Raw genomic sequence first — 18,042 nt, 5'->3', positions numbered from 1 at the left:
TTACAGCAAAGTTTTACTGCAAGATGCACTATGCTCAGCGCCAGTCCAACACTCAGCTGGGCAGGTTCAGGAGGAGAGTGGTAAGGAACACACAGTTACACACAAGCAGCAAAAACAGCCATAAAAAGTAAAATAAAAATGCATTTTTGCAAAAGCATCTTTTTTCAGAGGAGCAAGATCCACAAAATTAAATTTAAAAAATCTGTGCACACTGTATAGTAACTGGATTGAATATGTGAGTGAATAGAAATGATAGATGTTAAAATGAATTGCCAGACTGTCTGAGATATAAAGTGCGTCCAAGTAAATTTCCATCAGTACAATAAATAGTAATGTTGTGACAGTTTGTATAAATTATATTCAACCTTTATTCCCACACTGTACAGCCTACCCATGACATGATACATAAGTTTAGTGATGTTCAATAATTACACCAGTTTTCAATGAAATATTTACGTATTCTTCTATTTTATAGGCTTCTACAGTATTTGTGTGCAGATAAATGTTAAAAATGCAGACTAAAAATTGAGAGAATCGGCAATATCGTAGAATCGCAATTTAAATCGAATCGCCAACCAAAAAAATCGTAGAAAATCGAATCGGGAGAAAAGCATATCGTCCCAGCCCTAGTTATTATGCTAATATTTTTTGGTTAAGCTCACTTGAGATCAAATTGCGCCGAACTAAAATGAGTTCGACACCTTTGCCACCGCTTGTAAATAAAGGGGATGTGGCCTCCATGATTCATTGATATAATAGTGGTTTCGTAGCTTTAGACTTTAGGCTGAACTGGGACTTTACCGGTACGTAACCTCCTCCTGTCTGTCCTTGAATCTCGCAGGAAGACCAAAGCCGCGTCGCCCCCTCGTCGCTGGACGGCGGGAGCTACTCGGCGCCGGGCGGCGTCCAGATCCACCCCCCAGGTACCGTCGTTTCCTTGCTTAGGCGAGGCCTGAGCTGGCCGCGGCGCGCCAGCCGGGCCGTGTGTGTGTTGCCTCGGCGGCTGTTGGAGAGTGTGTGTGGGTCTGTGGCGGCCGTGGGCTCCCACGTCCGGAGCTACTCGCAGGACTACGTGTTCCTGTACGAGCTGCTGAGCCTGGGCTGCCCGCTGCTCTGCATGCTGCACGAGGTGCTGGGACAGATCTACCGGGAGCCGCAGCCGGCACCGCTGGCCCGGCTCGCGTAGGACGGCCCGGTTCACCTGACAGAGGAATCTGTCCTCTTGTTCTGTCCCCAAACGTGGTGAATCAGGGTCCATAAGAAATAATAATCTCACTCCAAATATTAACATCTGTAATTCGCTACATTCCCAATTGTCATTTTTTTTGCTTTTTGTGTTTTGTGAAGTCGTCAGTATTTCCTCCCTAAAGCTGTCGGTGCCTGGAGTTTGAGCTCTGCCTTTAGTGTTACACAGTGTTACACAGAGTTACACAGAGTTACACAGTGTCACACAGTGTCACACAGTGTTACACAGAGTTACACAGTGTTACACAGTGTTACACAGTGTTACACAGGCACTCTGACCATGTTGTGTGTATTTTTGAAGTCATTCGTAACGGTTCGTGCCGAGGAGACACTTGAAGGGCGACGCATTGATAATAAAATGCTGCAGCCCTTGTGCACATGGGGATCAGCTCAGATTCCCTTGTACATGTTTGTCTGTTTGTTTGTTTGTTTGTTTGTTTGCTGAGTGTGGAGGAGTTCTCCTGGTGTTGCGCTCACCGAGGGCTCGTTGCAGGCTGCTGCCGACACCGTGACTGTGATTCACATTCAGATTTACTTTACTGATCCCAGGAGGGATTTAATTTTTTCGTTACAAACTCCTGAATAGTAAAAGGAAATCTACAGAAAGTGTGATATACATACAGTAGGAGTTGAACAGGATCAAGATGAATACAAATATTACAATTTGATGTTTGATGAGAGCTTCCTGTTCTGTCCTAAAGGTACAGTACCTAAAAGAATAACTGTTAACCTGCAGTAACCTGGAACCGGCCCTCGTAACTTTAACCTCCTGAGTTGTGTCACTCGACTAAAAGAAAAAAAATGTCGTATTGATCGACACGTGTTGTTGTGATGTCACACTGACTCTGCATTTTGCCTGCGGCACCTTAACTCAATACCACAGAGATGTGCAATGGAAATGCCAAAACAGTATTTTAGTTTTTTTTCTTCAATATATTTTAACCAAATACTTGATTTAGTTGAAATTAGATTTTTTTTTTTCTGGTACTATTTCACTTTATTATGTATTTTGTGGCACACTTTACTTTATATATTCAGCGCTCATTATTTAGGATTTTATAGCCTATCACCAGGAAAAATCGAAATCTGGGAATTTATGTTTGATCATTGATTTTTTTTGTCTGGATGAAAATATTAAAAGTATTAAAAGGTGATTTAGTATTTAATCGTTGATATTCTTCTAAAGTTTGGACCTTGTGACAAGTCTTTTGAGTTTTTTCTCTCTTTATTTGGTGTCACATAAAATTATTGTCTGAGTTTTGCTTCTCACTAAGAGAGACCATGTTTAGTTGACAAAACTCAAGACCTTTTGGTTACATTAGGTTGTAAAATTGAATAGAAATTATATAGTTTAGACTGATTTGTGCCTCTTTAATGTTTTTTTGTTTGTTTTTTTTGTCTTTGATGAAAATCTGTACAAACCAAAATCAGCGAGGAGCTTTATCGATCAATCCTTCCAGACTGAATGTTCTCGACTCAGTGAAATTAATTCACTTTGTTTTGTAGTTTTTGTTTCCCAAAGTTTTGCAGTTTTTTTTTGTTCTTTATGATCTTTTTTGTTGTTGTTGAATTATTATGTTTTGTAAATGATTCCTCATCTGATTGTTTGGTTGAATTGTGCAGAATCTATGCTGCAGCACTGGCCTAGCTGTCACCAGGGCCCGCCCACTTTACAGTGTTATAATTGTGGTAACTTAAATGCATACAGTACTTTCTCTCTCCTTCCTAAGTCTTTGCACTCTGTATGTGTTTACTTCCAATTTTCCATCCTCCATTTCGCTTTTTTCCACCACATCTCATTCATTTCTCATTCTTTTTCCTGCCAAATTCTTTTCCCTTCTGTTTTTTGTTTCACTTCATTTTGTTCAGTCTGTTTCGAGTTTCCAATGCTGCACCCTCTGATTGGCTGATTTCCTGCCAGCGGGGAAGGTGACAATTGGCTGGCTTCAGTCATAAGATCTTGACGTGTTGCTTTTTTTTTTTGCATCCGCTGGCTTCGTAGCTCCGCCCCCCCGCTACTCCCTTCCCGCCTCCATCTAACCAAGACTAACCAATCACAAACCAGCATGAAACACCGCATGAAACTAGCAGCGTTTTAACTTTTACCTAACGACATTTAGTTTTCACATTCCTCAAAAATAGAGAGAAATATTTCTATGAAAAGACAAAAACTAAGAACATGCTAGTCTGTGTCTCAGTGCTGTTAGCCATGCTAGCAGAGCGGCTAAATATTAGTCAGTCCACCACTTTGGTCCAGAATTTGATTTCTAAATATTTTTTCGGAATTAATTTATTTTTTCTAGACATTCACTTTTTGTCACTTATCCGTTGAATTACATAACATCTGGAACAGCTATTGATAAATAATAAATTAATAAATTAGGGAACCCTCGGACGTTAGCAACATTTTATGACCATGAAAAGTAATGATGGTCCGGTGGCCTCAGCTGTATTTCTTGTTTAGTGTTAATTAAAAAATGTTAGCATTGCGCTACAATAAGATGTTGACATTTAGCGTGTTAGCATACAGCGTCACAGCCGCTAGCATGAAACTAATGTCGCAGTTATGTTTTGTTGTTTTGTTTTCTTTGGTGAGGTTGTTGGTCAGGCAAAGTTTTGTTTTACCTTTGGCACAGAAGAGTAAGATGTGTCTCGTCCTGCCGACCCAAATCATACTAATTAATCATTTTTTTTGTCTTTTCATGGGATTTGTTGACAATGAGAAATGAATATCAAACCATGTGGCTCAAGGCCTTTAATTTGGAAGTTTTAGCTCGAATACCACACAGATCTGCACCTTTAGAGCCAGAAAACGTAGCTATCACAATGTGCACACGTCTGAATCGTGATATATAACGGTTGATCACTTGTTGTGTGTTGTTGTGCTAGTTTGCCGCTATACCGCCACGTCGCCGAGCTAAGCTAACCCCGCTAACTCTCATGTCGTGCTGTGTTCCTCCCTAACCACCTCTAACTCACCAAACATCCATTTGAATGCCCCTGAGTTACATTTTTTCTCATATCATTCATTTTTCATCATCATCATCAGCCGCCTCCCTTCTTCTCAGGCCCCTTTGACAGTAACCTGTGTCCACGTGTCTGTGGTCTGTCTGTGGTTCCCTCTGTTGCAGAAGGAGGCCTCCCCTCCCAAGAGCCCCTCTCCAGATCTCTGTCATGTACCTCCTAGACTTCAGCAGCCCCCTCCCCTGCCCCGATAGCAGCTTTTATTTGCACACTGCCAGAGATTCACATTGTTGGCTGTTCTCTGTTTGTTCTGTAGTTTGTTGTTCATAAGTAATAATAACAGTAAGTCTCGACGCAGCCTTTGCCAGCCTTGTTATTTGTTTTCCACAGTGACAATTCCTGTAAAATTGCTTAATTTATGATATTTATAAGCTTGTAAATATATTCAAAAATAAATCGGTTTGATTACATACAAAATTTTTTGCTTCGTCGTTTGTTGCCAATTAGCCGATTTGCAATATTCTTGAGCCAGACCCCGAAGCGTAGTCGTGACTGAACAGATGGCGTTCAAGTTCATCTTTTGAATTTCACAATGTCTTTTAACAACAAAATTAACAACTTCCATCAAAAAAAGCCACTGCCAGAGCAAAATCTCCTCTTTTTTTTGATTAGTATTTTTTATTTTTTCCTCCACCCTCTGTGCTAAGTTTAACCTAACATCACCCACACAAATCATCTTCACAATCACAGCTTTTGTTAACTCAACAAATAACACGTTCTCTCCTGTAGCTGACGAGCTTTTAGCTTTTGCAGCAGATGTAGAGGGAGGTGCACAGCAGTGGGGTTACACGGCTTCAACTCAATCAAACGGCTTAAAAATGCTGCAAAAAGGAAACAGAATCATCATTTAATATAGATGCAAAAAAAACAAAACATCAATAAATAACAGGCTTTATGCAAAATTCACTATAATCAAACACGGTGTCAATGGTTCAATCTGAACAGAATTGAAGTGAATGTCAGTTCCTCCTGTCGGCTTCCTGCTGTAGTGGGTCTTCTCTGTCCTTTCCTCTGGGGTTGGTAAATACACTGTATGTTCTTATATATATGTGTGCACTTTTTTGTTCACTATAATTAAAGCTTCACATTAACACACTGCACTTAAAGGTTGTACCACGATATGTTGTCATTTATAATTTGCTGTGACCGAGTGGATTCACCTTCTGTACATTATTCTGTGAGTACTGTGCTGTGTATTTTTATGTCAGTGCTTGTGTTGCCAATAGAAATTAATTTGTATATGTGGAAAGTTTAAATCTTGAAATCTTTGATTTTCGTTATTTCCCAATAAGTTCTGTAATGTGTTTATTTGTTCGGTTAATTTCTTAAACACTGCCTGTTTTATTTTTCAGAGTACGTCAGTAACAGTAGCTGCTAACCTGGTTTTCTGAAGTAATCCAGTGAGATAGTATGCATGGAATTAGCTACGTGCTCATGTGTTTTTACACTGCAAAAACTCAAAATCTTACCAAGAATATTTGTCTTATTTCTAGTCAAAACAAATCTCACTCATCACATTAAAAATTAGCTTGTTTTTAGACACTTTTTACTTCTTTCAAGCATATTTTCACTTGAAATAATCTGATAGTGGGGCAAGTTTTTCTTTCTTATTACAAGCACGAAAACTTGCTTTCGCTGGCATACTTATTTCAAGTGAAAATTTGTTTGAAACAATGAAATTGATCTAAAACAAGTTAATTTTTAGGTGATGAGTCTTATTTTAAGTGGAAAGAGATTAGTTTTGACTAGAAATTAGACATTTTGACAAGAAATAAGACACATATTCTTGGAAAGATTTTGAGTTTTTGCAGTGTGTTTTTTTTTTTTTACTGTAAATTATAAAGTAAATGTAAAACTTACTTGCCGCCCGCTGTTTTAATTTTCAGGTGTGGCACCCAGTTTGCCTCCAGAGCAGCTGGATAAAGGTCAGAAAAGAGCTGCGGATGACGCAGAGATGGCTGTGGACGCTCTGGACGCCTCCTGTATCGTCAAACCCACAGCACAGGACGCCACCGGGGCCAAGGGCCAAAGCCACGGCAGCACCAAAGGTCAGTGTGGCTCCCAACCTCTGTGCTCCGACACTGTGTGTGTGGTCTATATGCCATATATCCTCCATAATAAACTGTTAAACCTCCAGAAAAAGCTGTTCTCAGTGTTTCTCACGATGATACTAGTAATGGGTTTCCAGCATCTGTTATTCCTTGAACACACGATATTCCCAGTGGGAGAATCTGGTGACCCGGTTTCAGACATCTCTGTGTGTTTGTGTTGGTGTGGCCGATGTAAAAGCTCAGTGTTTGTTTGAGCAGAGTTTTCCTGAACTACTCAGTCTGGAAACATCATATTGATTATATTAAAGAAAAATATCTAAATCAGTATCAGTTCTCTGTAAAGCCACGTGTGCATTCAGTTATAATTGATTTACTCTTGACTTGAGTGATTCATCGTTTGGGCGTTGACCTTAAAAACAAGTTTAAATTCATTAGTTTCACTGTTTACTCAGATCACACAGGTTTATTGTTTCTAAATTCTCGAGGTATGAACTTCAGTGATTTAATTTATTATCGAAATAATGTAAATAAATCAAACTACGGTAACTCAGAGGTGGTGGACAAAAGTTTGTTTTAAATACGGGAGATAATTGATAATAGATAAAAGTAGCTAGATCTATATCTATCAAGTCAGTGTACGTAAATGCATCACTGTGTTTTTTTTCTTCCACTTTCATCCAGATTTGAAATATCTCTGTGAACACACATCTTTTCTTCTTGCATCATTATAATCATCATGTCAAATGTTTTCCTCTCTATTTTATTTAATGAGCAGAAACCTGTAAATCTAAATTGTCAAATGTACTTTGTGTTTAGTGCTAATTAGCAGGTAATCCTAACAAGTTCACCTGGCTACACAGTCAATATCAAACCTGTTAAAAACATGTTATTGTTGTGACATCGTTCCGTCTCTGTGCTTTCATCGTGCAACAAAAAAAAAAATCCTTTTCCTGTCTCTTATTTTTTCTATCCTGTCTGCAGATCACGGTAACACCAAACACAACGCTCGATGGAAGAAGAAGATCAAAGCGAGTGAGTCCCTGACGTCCTCATCTGTCTGTTTGATATTCTGACTTTAAACTGTGTCTTCATTAAGTTTGACTGAGAACTGAAGGCAACATGACTTATTATATAGTATATAGATGTTAAAAAGGCAAATGAATCTCATCAGATATCAGTCTGTACAGCTTGAGCACTTGGTGTGGAAGACGTGTTCAGTTTGTAGATGTGTGGGCACAGAAGACACAGTTATTATGTGTTTGTGTGTGTGCACATACAGGATGTAAACTGTGTTGTAATGCTGCATATAAAACAACAGAGGTCAGTATTGTTCTCCTTTGTGGACTATTATAAAACATCAACTTGTACAGACAACAACAGTCTGTGAGTCAGTGTGTAAAATATAATGTATATAAGACGACAGACGATAATGAGATGATATACAATAAAATAAAATAAAATAGTACATGAACAACTGAGGAAATTGAAGGTAAGGTAAATAACCAATAATGCAATATAGTATAATGCCAAAAGGTACATGTGTAAGAACAAATATGACATAAGTGATATAAACTGACTGAGGAGGACGAGTCAACGGCCTCTTAATCTCAGGTTTTATGTTTCCTCTTCATCAAAAACACCATGTTTCAGTCGTATAAATTCTGCTCCGTCAGACTCACAGATTTCTGAAAACATCTAATGCAACAGGTTCCCTCCTCCTGCAGCTCAGGACTTGATCTTATTGTTTTGTATCAACTCTGCAAATGTTTAAAAAAAAAGGAAAGTTAATTCATGTTTCTGTGTCACCATGTTGCAGCGTTCCCTCTGATGTTCATCAAACACTTCCAGAGAAACGGCCCAGAGACCGTGCCTGAGGCCGACTCGGACTTCGAGGAGATCAGCGCTGCAGAGAAACAAACTGTACATCATCTGATATTTATCCAGATATTATTTATATGTGTGTGTATATGAATCATGATGTGACTTTATCAGGCGCTGATTCTGCTCTGATTGTCTCAGGTCTGTGACGGCGCCTCCTCCTCCTCCTCCTCCTCCTCCTCCTCCAGGACGTCAGCGGCCGATCCCCAGAGTCGTTCAAAGAAAAGCGAGAAGAGTGAAAAACAAAAACACTCGTCTGCAGCAAAGACAGAAAACAACCCGTCGCCGCAAAAGACCCGATTAAAGATTCCTCCGTCCGAGAAGGAGAAGCTCCTGAGCTGGGACGTGGAGGAAACCACGCAGCAACGCAACGACCAGGTGGAGACTCAATGTTTTTTGGGGGGTTTTTTATTAAAGGGTTAGTTCAACCTTTTGGAAAATTGGCCCATAGCCATAATCCCTGTAGTCATAGCAGTAGGTTCGTTACCTTTATTTGTCGGTGCAAGCTATTTTTAGAACGGCAGAGCAGAGCTACGCTACGGAGGCTAATGGGATTTCTTGGTTTCCCTCATCAAACTCAACTCAAACTGCTCCCGACGGGAACGTGCATCAGCGGTTTTGCATGAATTTATCTCGAAAACAAGTTGCTGGGTTGTGTATTTGATGAGTTTGATGAGGGAAACCAAGAAATCCCATGAGCCTCTGTAGCGTAGCTCTGAACAGCTCGCGGCTCTGCTCCGCCGTTCTAAAAATAGCTTGCACCGACAATTAAAGGTAACAAACCTACAGTACTGCTATGACTATAGGGATTTATGGCAATGGGCCAATTTGCCCAAAATGTTGAACTATCCCTTTAAAGCAGCAGCTTCAGTTGTTTTTCTTGAGCAGAATAAGAGTCTGTATCTTCTGTATCTTCCCTCTCCTTCCCTCCCTCCCTCCTCACTGTAACACCGTGGTCCAGAGACTGTGATGTGACTGAGATAAGGTCGAGGATAATTCCACCTTATGTCGACTGCATTTTTCTCGTCCTCTGATGTTTTATCAGGTACAAGCAGAGACAGAAGCAGATAAGCCTCACACAGACTCGCGCCAGGACGGAGATGGTCCATCCCAGAGCCAGAGTCCGGCCTCCTCCTCCTCCTCCTCCTCTTCCTCCTCCACCCCCTCGGCCTTCCAGCTCATAGCCAACGCCTTCAGGAGGAAGTTTAGTGTGACCAATCCCTCCAGCGGCTCCAACCCTGCAGTCACCATGTGGGTGCTAAGTACTTTGTTTCATAGTTTTATTTTTAAAGCCTCCGAGCAACATTTTTCTGTGAATCCAATCCAATCCACTTTATTTATATAGCACATTTCCAAAACATAAAATTTTAAGTGCTGCACAGTCAGTGATTTACATACAGAACGTAGAGCACAAAACGGTAAGAAAACTTAATGAGAATTTAAATTAGAGGGAGTGTAGATATTTTTTCTGTGAGGACACTTTATTATTATTAGCCTTTATTTAACCAGGTCGGTCCCGTTGAGATACAGTGACCTATTTTCCAAGGGAGGCCTGGCCAAGACAGCAGTCACTAACAAAACAACACAGATAAAATACATGCAAGATAAAAGCAACAGCACTAAGAATCCGGATTTACATTAAAACAAGAACAAGTGCCATAAGAAGCCGCTCCAATGTCTCTCACACGTGTTTTCAAAGTTGCAAAGTTGATGAGCTCCTTTAACTTTAAAGTTTTCTGCAGTGCGTTCCAGTTAGCAGGTGCAGCGTACTTAAAGCAGTGCTTTCCAAATTCAGAATGAACGTTGGGCACGTTTAATAGGTAAAACTCGTTGGCACGTTAGCAGTAATTGCTTGGGGATTTAGAGATGTAATGACATAAATAGTGGGGGAGCAGACCCAAGTTTGCAGGGGCATTGATTGATTGATTGAAAACTTTATTGAACAACATGTGTTCAAAAGGATTAAAAACACAATAAAGCCCAAAGGCTTATTTCCATTGTGGTCCTATTTGATGGTAGACATTCATATATAAAAGGTCACCGTAATCAAGTACAGGGAGGAAAGTGGCAGCAACCAACTTTTTTCCTGGTAGTAAAAGAAAAACAAGATCTGTGCCGGAAAAAGAATCCCAGTTTCAGTCTTAATTTTTTTTTTTTTACCAGGTTTTCTACTTTTCAGTAGAAACGGCCTCTTCTGCTGAATTTAAAGGGACAACGAGGAGTTTCTGTTTGGTTATAAAAAAGTCTCACGTTAATGTGGATGAATCTCCGCTACCCACACGTGTTAATGGGCCCATTTTCAATAAATATATTGTTTTGTCTCTATCGTTATTTTCTTATTATAAGTGGTGGCAGAAATGCTGGTCGAGCCGACCAGCATTTCTTTACTTTCGGTTTCGTGGCGAGTCATGAGAATAACGCCGCTGAATCGCCATTTATGGTCGGAACTACGACAGTATCTGATCGTCTTCGAACCTCTGACTTTAATTCTTGATGAATGAAAACATGAGTCTGTCTTGCGCCGGTCAAAGAATTTCACGGTGCGCGCGGAGGCTCATAAATGTAGTGTGAAAACGCTTCGCTTTTCCAAAACTCCTCGTTGTCCCTTTATTTCAAGTTGAATCAACAAAATATAATGATTTGTCTTGTTGACTTCTCCAGGAGAAACAAACATGACGGCCTCAACAAACGGAGGCCCATGTCTGAGGGAGCGTTCGACTTCTCCGCCTTCCTCCGCTCCTCGGAGCTGTACACGGAGGAGGAGAGGAGGCGCGAGGTGAGGTTGGCGTCCGTAGGGGCGGATCCGTGGGGGGCCGGGCGGGACCTGCCCTCTCTGCTGCAGCAGGTGTCCTTCAAGGGCCGCAGAGGCTCCGGCGGCGTGTTCGCCTCCGACGACATGGCGGGCTCGCTGCCCCGCAGGAGGGTGGACCTGTTCTCCTCGCTGAGGCTGAGGAAGAGGCAGGCGTCGGAGAGCGAGGGGAAGGAGCCGGAGGCGCAGAAGGAGATCAGGACCATCCTCAGCAACCTGCGGAACAAAGGTCAGGGCAGCGAATCTCCCAATGTCAGCCTTCTGTTCCTTTAAAGGGATAGTTTAACATTTCGGCAAATTGGCCCATTGCCATAATCCCTATAGTCATAGCAGTAGGTTCGTTACCTTTAATTGTCGGTGCAAGCTATTTTTAGAACGGCAGAGCAGAGCCGTAAGCTGCTCAGAGCTACGCTACGGAGGCTAATGGGATTTCTTGGTTTCCCTCATCAAACTCATCAAAAACACAATCCAACAACTCCAAAACGCTCTGGTGGACAAGTTGTGACCTGCACATTCACCACGCTATGAGATAATAACAGAACGTTACGAGACAGAGTTGTTTTAGAGGTAAATTCATGCAAAACCACTGATGCATGTTCCTGGCGGGGGCAGTTTTTCAGCAAGCAGTCTCTGCATTTACCTCTAAAACAACTCTGTCTCGTAACGTTCTGTTATTATTTCATAGCGTGGTGAATGTGCAGGTCACAACTTGTCCACCAGAGCGTTTTGGAGTTGTTGGATTGTGTATTTGATGAGTTTGATGAGGGAAACCAAACCAAAATGTTGAACTATCCCTTTAACACACTAACATGTCCCAAAATATATAAACAATATAATAATATATAAACACTGAATAATGCTTCACACAGTGCAGTGTCCCATTGGACACACGTGTGTTTCCTGAATTTGCAGCCTGTTTGTTCATTTGCATGTGTTTTCTTAAGTTGCAGATCTTAAGTTGAGCTCTCTGGGCCACCATAGGGTGATTTGACTTGGAAATATCCTATATTTTTTAGTCAAGTGGTGTCTGTTTACAGGCTGTTTTTAACCTACAGTATGAGCTGTGCGTTCAACCAAAAAGTGAAGTTTCGTTCTTTAATTGTTTGTTGAGGTAAAACTTATGACAAAAAAACAAAGAGGAGCATAAAAAGAGCAACAAGTGTTTTTTCTTTCTTTATTTCCACTTTGAGACCATCAGCTTTAGTTTACATCCCCTTAACGCCTTAGATCAGGATTAATCATCCTTCTTCTAAAGTGACATTTACATTTCACAAAAGCAGAAAATAGCTTCTGTTATGAGCCACCAGTTGTTGTGCACAGATGAAATGTTATCAGTTTAATACGTTGTGCATGAAACAGGTTGTTTTATTCTTTCATGTAAACATCAAAGTCTCACTTTATCATTTTCTCCTTTTAAAATCCAGCCTCCAGTCAACAGAATCTGAACGAACACTCATCCAGCGAAGACGAAAACGACAACCTGCCTTACACTCAGAAGGTTTGCACACATCATTTCAATGCACTGACAGACATAATATACTGTATCTGAGCGAGTATGTGTGTGTGTGTTTACATTGTGTGAATCGTTGTGTACCTGCTCTTCCAGCCGTGTGCAGAGCGGCAGAGGAGGCGTCAGGAGAAGATCGTGGCGCAGCAGGCCAAGCGAGAGCAGCTGAAGAGGCTCCACAGAGCTCAGGTAGCTGCTGCTCTTTACTTCCCACAGTCACTCTGGTTTAATTAAATGCTGCTGTGGAGCCGTCTGTGGCCTCCCTGCTTTAGATGTGGTTTGCATAAAAGAAAAAAACTAAGTGGAAACACTGAATATCTGTCAGACTGAAGTGCTTTTTGCTCCCGGTGAATATGATACATTTAATATCTTTAACATCTATTAGATCCAGAGGATAAAGGTTTCCTGAGAGTAGCCAGTTCATGACCTGCTTATTATGACTGATTCACTTTATTATTACCAATTTTCATGTCTGTCGATTATCTTAACAACTTGTCTAGAGTCTAAAATATAACTTTAGATTTTATTTTATTTACCCACATTAAAAGAAAAGCTTTGATGCTGGGAAAGGAGTAGACTAGACTCAACTTTATCCATGCAGATTATAGCTGGTGTTGTATGTTACAAAGGTCACTGGAGGACTGGTTAAGGTTTTCACTGCATTGAAAAACGACATAAAAAAACTACTTTGTACCAAAGGACGTGTCCTTATGAAAAACTGTTTATTAAAAGTTAAATTATCAGGATCACCCACAATAACAAGGTCAACCTCCAGACAGAAACCTTGCTGCTCCACTAGAAAACCTTAAAGGAGAATTCCGGTCATTTTCTAAGTAATGCTCTACAGCTCTAGGTCTCCAAGTGCGACCACAGGAAAAAAATTCGAGAAAAATATGTGCAGCCCGGACCTAGCTCTCCTCCTGCTAGCTGCGCTACACTGCAGTTAAACAGTAAAGTAATGGGGGCAGTTCTTCTAACTGCGACTTTGGCCTCTATATAATGCTCAAAATATCACTACAAATGCTTTGCAACATCCACCAGTTCCTTACCACACAACACTGAGTGTGTATCTGTTAATATGAGAGAGCAGTGCTATGTTTTTATCATGTACCTCTGTTTATGCTAGCTTCCTGGGTAGACCTTACTAGTCGACTGTCGAGCTTGGGACTGTTTCCATATCAACAAAGACCTGCTGGATGGATGGGAAAAAAGCATTAATATTAATATGACTGCTTTTTTTCCCTCCTAAATCTTTTTTTCCCTCCTAAATCCATGTTTTCCTCGCGTTTTTGTCTTTGTTGATATGGAAACAGTCCCAAGCTCGACAGTCGACTAGTAAGGTCTACCCAGGAAGCTAGCATAAACAGAGCTACGTGATAAAAACACATGTTAACACTGCTCTCTCATATTAGCCTTTGGGCTTTATTGTGTTTTAATCCTTTTGAACACTTGTCTAATGTTGTTCAATAAAGTTTTCAATTCAATTCAATTCAACGGAGTTATGCACACTCAGTGTTGTGTGGGAAGGAACTGGTGGATGTTGCAAAGCATGTGTAGTGATATTTTGAGCATCATATAGAGGCCAAAGTTGCGGTTAGAAGAACTGCCCCCATTACTTCGCTGTTTAACTGCAGTGTAGCGCAGCTAGCAGGAGGAGAGCTAGGTCCGGGCTGCACATATTTTTTTCAGATTTTTTCCTGTGGTTGCACTCGGAGACCTAGAGCTGTAGAGTGTTACTTAGAAAATGACCGGAATTCTCCTTTAAGTTAAAACACGTTCTGTTGAATCCTATAAAATCTCTCATCTTTAATCACACTTGGTAATGTCTTTTTCTTTCTTTTTTTGCATTGTCCAGATGATCCAAAGACACCTGGAGGAAGTCGGAGAGAAGCAGAGAGACCTGGAGGAGAGAGGGGTGTCTATAGAGAAAATCATAAGAGGAGAAACGGGTACTAAACAATGCGTGAACACACACACACACACACACTTAACAAAGATCTCTGAGCCTCAGTGAGACATCGCAACGCCACTGCTAATGTCACATCTCTGCACTGTAACACCTCGGTTCAGTCTTACCAAACACCTCAAAGGAATTCCTCTGTGAAAGCCTCATTCTTCTCCTTCTTCTTTTAATTTCCGTGGTCGACACTTCTCGGACCTTTAGTAAAGAAATACGCTGCTTTTTTTTTGTTATCTCGATCTGGTTAAAAGCCTCAACGTACAGTTAATGGCCGTACTCACAATAGACAGTCAGACTTCATTGTTGCTGCATCTTTGTACAGTTCAGGGCTTTGGTCGTGTTCCCGTGAAGAGCGAAGTCTTTTCAGGTCGGTATAAAGAAGATAACCCAGCGCGTGTTGGAAGTTTAATTCCATTACGACTTCGTCTCTGGAAGTGTTTTTTTTTTATACAATCTACATAAAAACTCTGAAATATCTTATTCTTTCTTCTCCGTCCTCCTCGTCTCATCCTTGGCCTTCGCCTTCATCCACCTCTCCACCTTCCTCCTCCTCCTCCTCTTCGCAGAGTCGTCTGAGAGTGAAGACGACGAGGCTGAGCTCTACCAGACCTGGTTTAAACTTGTCCTGGAGAAGAACCGGTTGGCCCGCTACGAGTCCGAGCTCATGATCTTGTAAGTAGCAGCATCTGATCTCAGGACAGTTAGAGCATGTTAAAGCTGTTGCAGCTTATCGTTCTCCCCAGGAGAGGTTTACCCAGTTTTCCTCCTCTTCTCTTGCTCTCTTAGCGCCCAGGAGCTCGAGCTGGAGGACACACAGAGCCGACTTCAACAGGATCTACGATGCAAAATGGCCGTGGAGGGTAAGAAAGAAACAAACTCACATAAAAACACACGAGTTGATAATCAAACCCATCTCAACAATCTGTCTCCTCGCATACACAACATAGTTTCCAAGGTCAACCTGTTACGTCCTATTTCTTGATAGGTCCCATTATTTCATGTTTCTGTTCTGTGTGCTCTGTAATCAGTGTGTTTGTATTATAAATGCCCAATAAGATCCATAATAAAACTAAACTAAGTATTTCGTATCGAGTTTTTTAGGTCATGTTTATCACATATCAAAATAGTATGATGAAGCTAATGTATTCTGTGGGTAACAGGGGCGGGACTAGATAAGCTTTTGTTTCTCCCACTTTCCCTTTCGGCCATGTGTATTGTATGATTTAAACTAAGATGATGTGTGATGATGATTGATCTAACTGACATGCCTGAAATAAACAAAATAAATAAATAAATAAATCACCCAGAAACTGCCTTTTTTCAAAGAATTAAAAAATATGAGCACTGTTTTATGTCTTTTACTTGTCTCCATGTTGTAATGTTGATGCTCAGTAAAACATATTGTAAAAAAAAAAATATATATATATATATAGGGATGATAATGGGGGAAAAACAAACAAAACAAAAAACCATCTTCCTGCTTTACTCCCCCTGCAGACACAAAGAAGAGCGCCTCCGAGCTCCAGGAGGAGCAGGAGATCCTGGCGGAGATCATGAGGACGGTGGAGAAACGGGACATGCTGGTGTCGATCCTGGAGGAGCAGCGGCTGAGGGAGAGAGCGGAGGACCGGGACCTGGAGAGCCTGGTGGTGTCCAAGGGCTACGAGTTTCACTGGGCCCAGGCGGACGACAGCTGGGAGCAGGAGAGGCTCGAGTGCGAGGGTTGAAGAGCAGGAAATGCAAAAGCAAAAGGGTGAAAAATGTTTGACCACAGTGGTTTGTGTGTGACAACAACAACAAAAAAAATCTAGACGAAGACAGAAGACAACAACAACAGCAACAGGGAGACTTTGTCTTTTCACTTCTTTCACATTTGCAGAGCTAAGACTGGAAAATGGAGCCTGAGCTAATGACTTCCTTTGCAGCCACGAGGGTTAATAACATCTCTGCCATTAAGGTTATTTGACCTCTGTGCTCAGAAGTGTAATCCGTCACAGCCCAGGCCGACGCTGACCTGCTGAAACTGCCTGTACAATATGATTAACCACTTCTAATGATAATAATGATAATAATAATAATAATGTGACTGCCTTGTAAAATCCATGCACACTTCATAAACCAAACTGACTGCCTAATCAACATCTGCTCCACATGGTCGCTTGCCTTCGGAGTTGAGCTGCTGTAACAGATTTCTTTCCACTGTAACACTGTGTGTCGACTCACTGGATAACACACTTACCCTGAAGTTGTAGTGTTTGGCATCGTGTGAACCGTTTTTAAATTTGTGTCATGAATCCAGATGTGCTGTATTTAGTTCGCTGTTGTAGCTGTTTGTGTAAGTGTGCGCTCTGTTGTGCATATTATTTGAATGTGTTTAATGTGTTGAAATACTGTTAAATAAAATTATATTGTATTCACACACAGACACTAATAACTAATTTGTGGTCAGCTGGTGGTAAGAGACCAGGCGAGTGACTGAAACCGTATTGCTGGAAGTTACTGCAGGTTGTGGACATGGCCACGCCCCCAATCGATGATGTCACACAACCCTTGTCCTCCTCCGCCAGATGTCAAGGCAAAACCACCTGCTGTGAAATCAGTCGGTCGTGGTTTAAAGATGTGACGAGCCTGAAAGATCTGAGTGGATTTTAACCCACTCTGTGACGAACCGCTGTCAATTAAACTGTGACTGTTTTAAAGGACCTAAGTGTAAGCTACTGCTACGTTAGCCGTTAGCATTGACGGCTGTTTATTTACCACGTTGTGACTTAAGAAGCAAATTTTCCATCGTCACCCAGCAGTGGAAATAAAAGTCAACTTCTATTACTTATTTTCTTGTTGTGAAGTTAGCATGCTAACCAGCTTGCCTCAGTGCAGTGAGACTGCCTTGTCATTTTCCGATACCGAGTCACTAGCGTTCGGGTTTGCCTGAAGAAGAGGTTATAGTATAACCTCTTCCAAATGCAACAATGAAGCTCTTGCAAAGACTTAAATAAGCAGCTACCAATGCAAATGTTGGCTTGGTAGCTACAGCTGGACTTACAAATAGCTCCTTTAACCTCTTCTATTACTGGTTGATAACAGGATGTATAACATAACATGTTTACATGAGTTTTAACCTTATAAGGAACTGAATTTCTAATTTAGGCTTTAAATGTTATGTTTGTTTGTGGTGTGAATAACAAACACTGGATTCAAAGTAAGTTATGTTGTCGTGATAGAATCTGTGTGGTGTTTCTGTTTTGTCTTGGTCTTATGCTGCTTCAAGCCTTTTGAATTAAAAAAAATGAATTAAATAAAAATTAAAAAATTCAATAACTGTTATAACATCTGCATCTTTTTCTACTAAGTTCTACTACTGTAATAACTACTAGATTGCTGTTCCTTGGCATCATATATTTATTATAATATAAAATTCTTTAACTCTAATGTCTGGTCGTTTTAATTGAGTTGTATTGACATGAAACATGGTTTTAGATCACAGACTTGCTTGTTTTGGTTTCCACTGCCTCAGTTGCATGTATAAACAAGTTTTGCATGGACACCAAATAGGCCTACGGATTTACAG

The 18,042-nt window shown here is 40.9% G+C and overlaps 1 protein-coding gene across 1 annotated transcript in view; it reads left to right on the top strand.

Moving 5' to 3' along the window:
• The window catches only part of mical2b (microtubule associated monooxygenase, calponin and LIM domain containing 2b), a 76,068-nt gene extending 59,600 nt beyond the window's left edge, over positions 1 to 16,468 (top strand). The window contains exons 25-38 of the mRNA XM_085780081.1: positions 7 to 80; positions 842 to 923; positions 6,156 to 6,317; positions 7,302 to 7,352; positions 8,137 to 8,240; positions 8,340 to 8,576; positions 9,244 to 9,449; positions 10,860 to 11,236; positions 12,432 to 12,505; positions 12,614 to 12,703; positions 14,370 to 14,463; positions 15,041 to 15,146; positions 15,261 to 15,334; positions 15,972 to 16,468. Of these exons, the coding sequence (XP_085636207.1) occupies positions 7 to 80; positions 842 to 923; positions 6,156 to 6,317; positions 7,302 to 7,352; positions 8,137 to 8,240; positions 8,340 to 8,576; positions 9,244 to 9,449; positions 10,860 to 11,236; positions 12,432 to 12,505; positions 12,614 to 12,703; positions 14,370 to 14,463; positions 15,041 to 15,146; positions 15,261 to 15,334; positions 15,972 to 16,201 (1,961 nt within the window). The 3' untranslated portion in view covers positions 16,202 to 16,468. The remainder of the gene's footprint in view (positions 1 to 6; positions 81 to 841; positions 924 to 6,155; positions 6,318 to 7,301; positions 7,353 to 8,136; positions 8,241 to 8,339; positions 8,577 to 9,243; positions 9,450 to 10,859; positions 11,237 to 12,431; positions 12,506 to 12,613; positions 12,704 to 14,369; positions 14,464 to 15,040; positions 15,147 to 15,260; positions 15,335 to 15,971) is intronic.
• The last annotated feature ends 1,574 nt before the right edge of the window (positions 16,469 to 18,042 follow it).

This window comes from Trachurus japonicus, chromosome 6 (assembly GCF_045865225.1).
Source record: "Trachurus japonicus isolate A0001 chromosome 6, Traja_1.0".
Classification (NCBI taxonomy): domain Eukaryota; kingdom Metazoa; phylum Chordata; class Actinopteri; order Carangiformes; family Carangidae; genus Trachurus; species Trachurus japonicus.
This window is presented reverse-complemented; position numbering and strand designations above follow the sequence as displayed.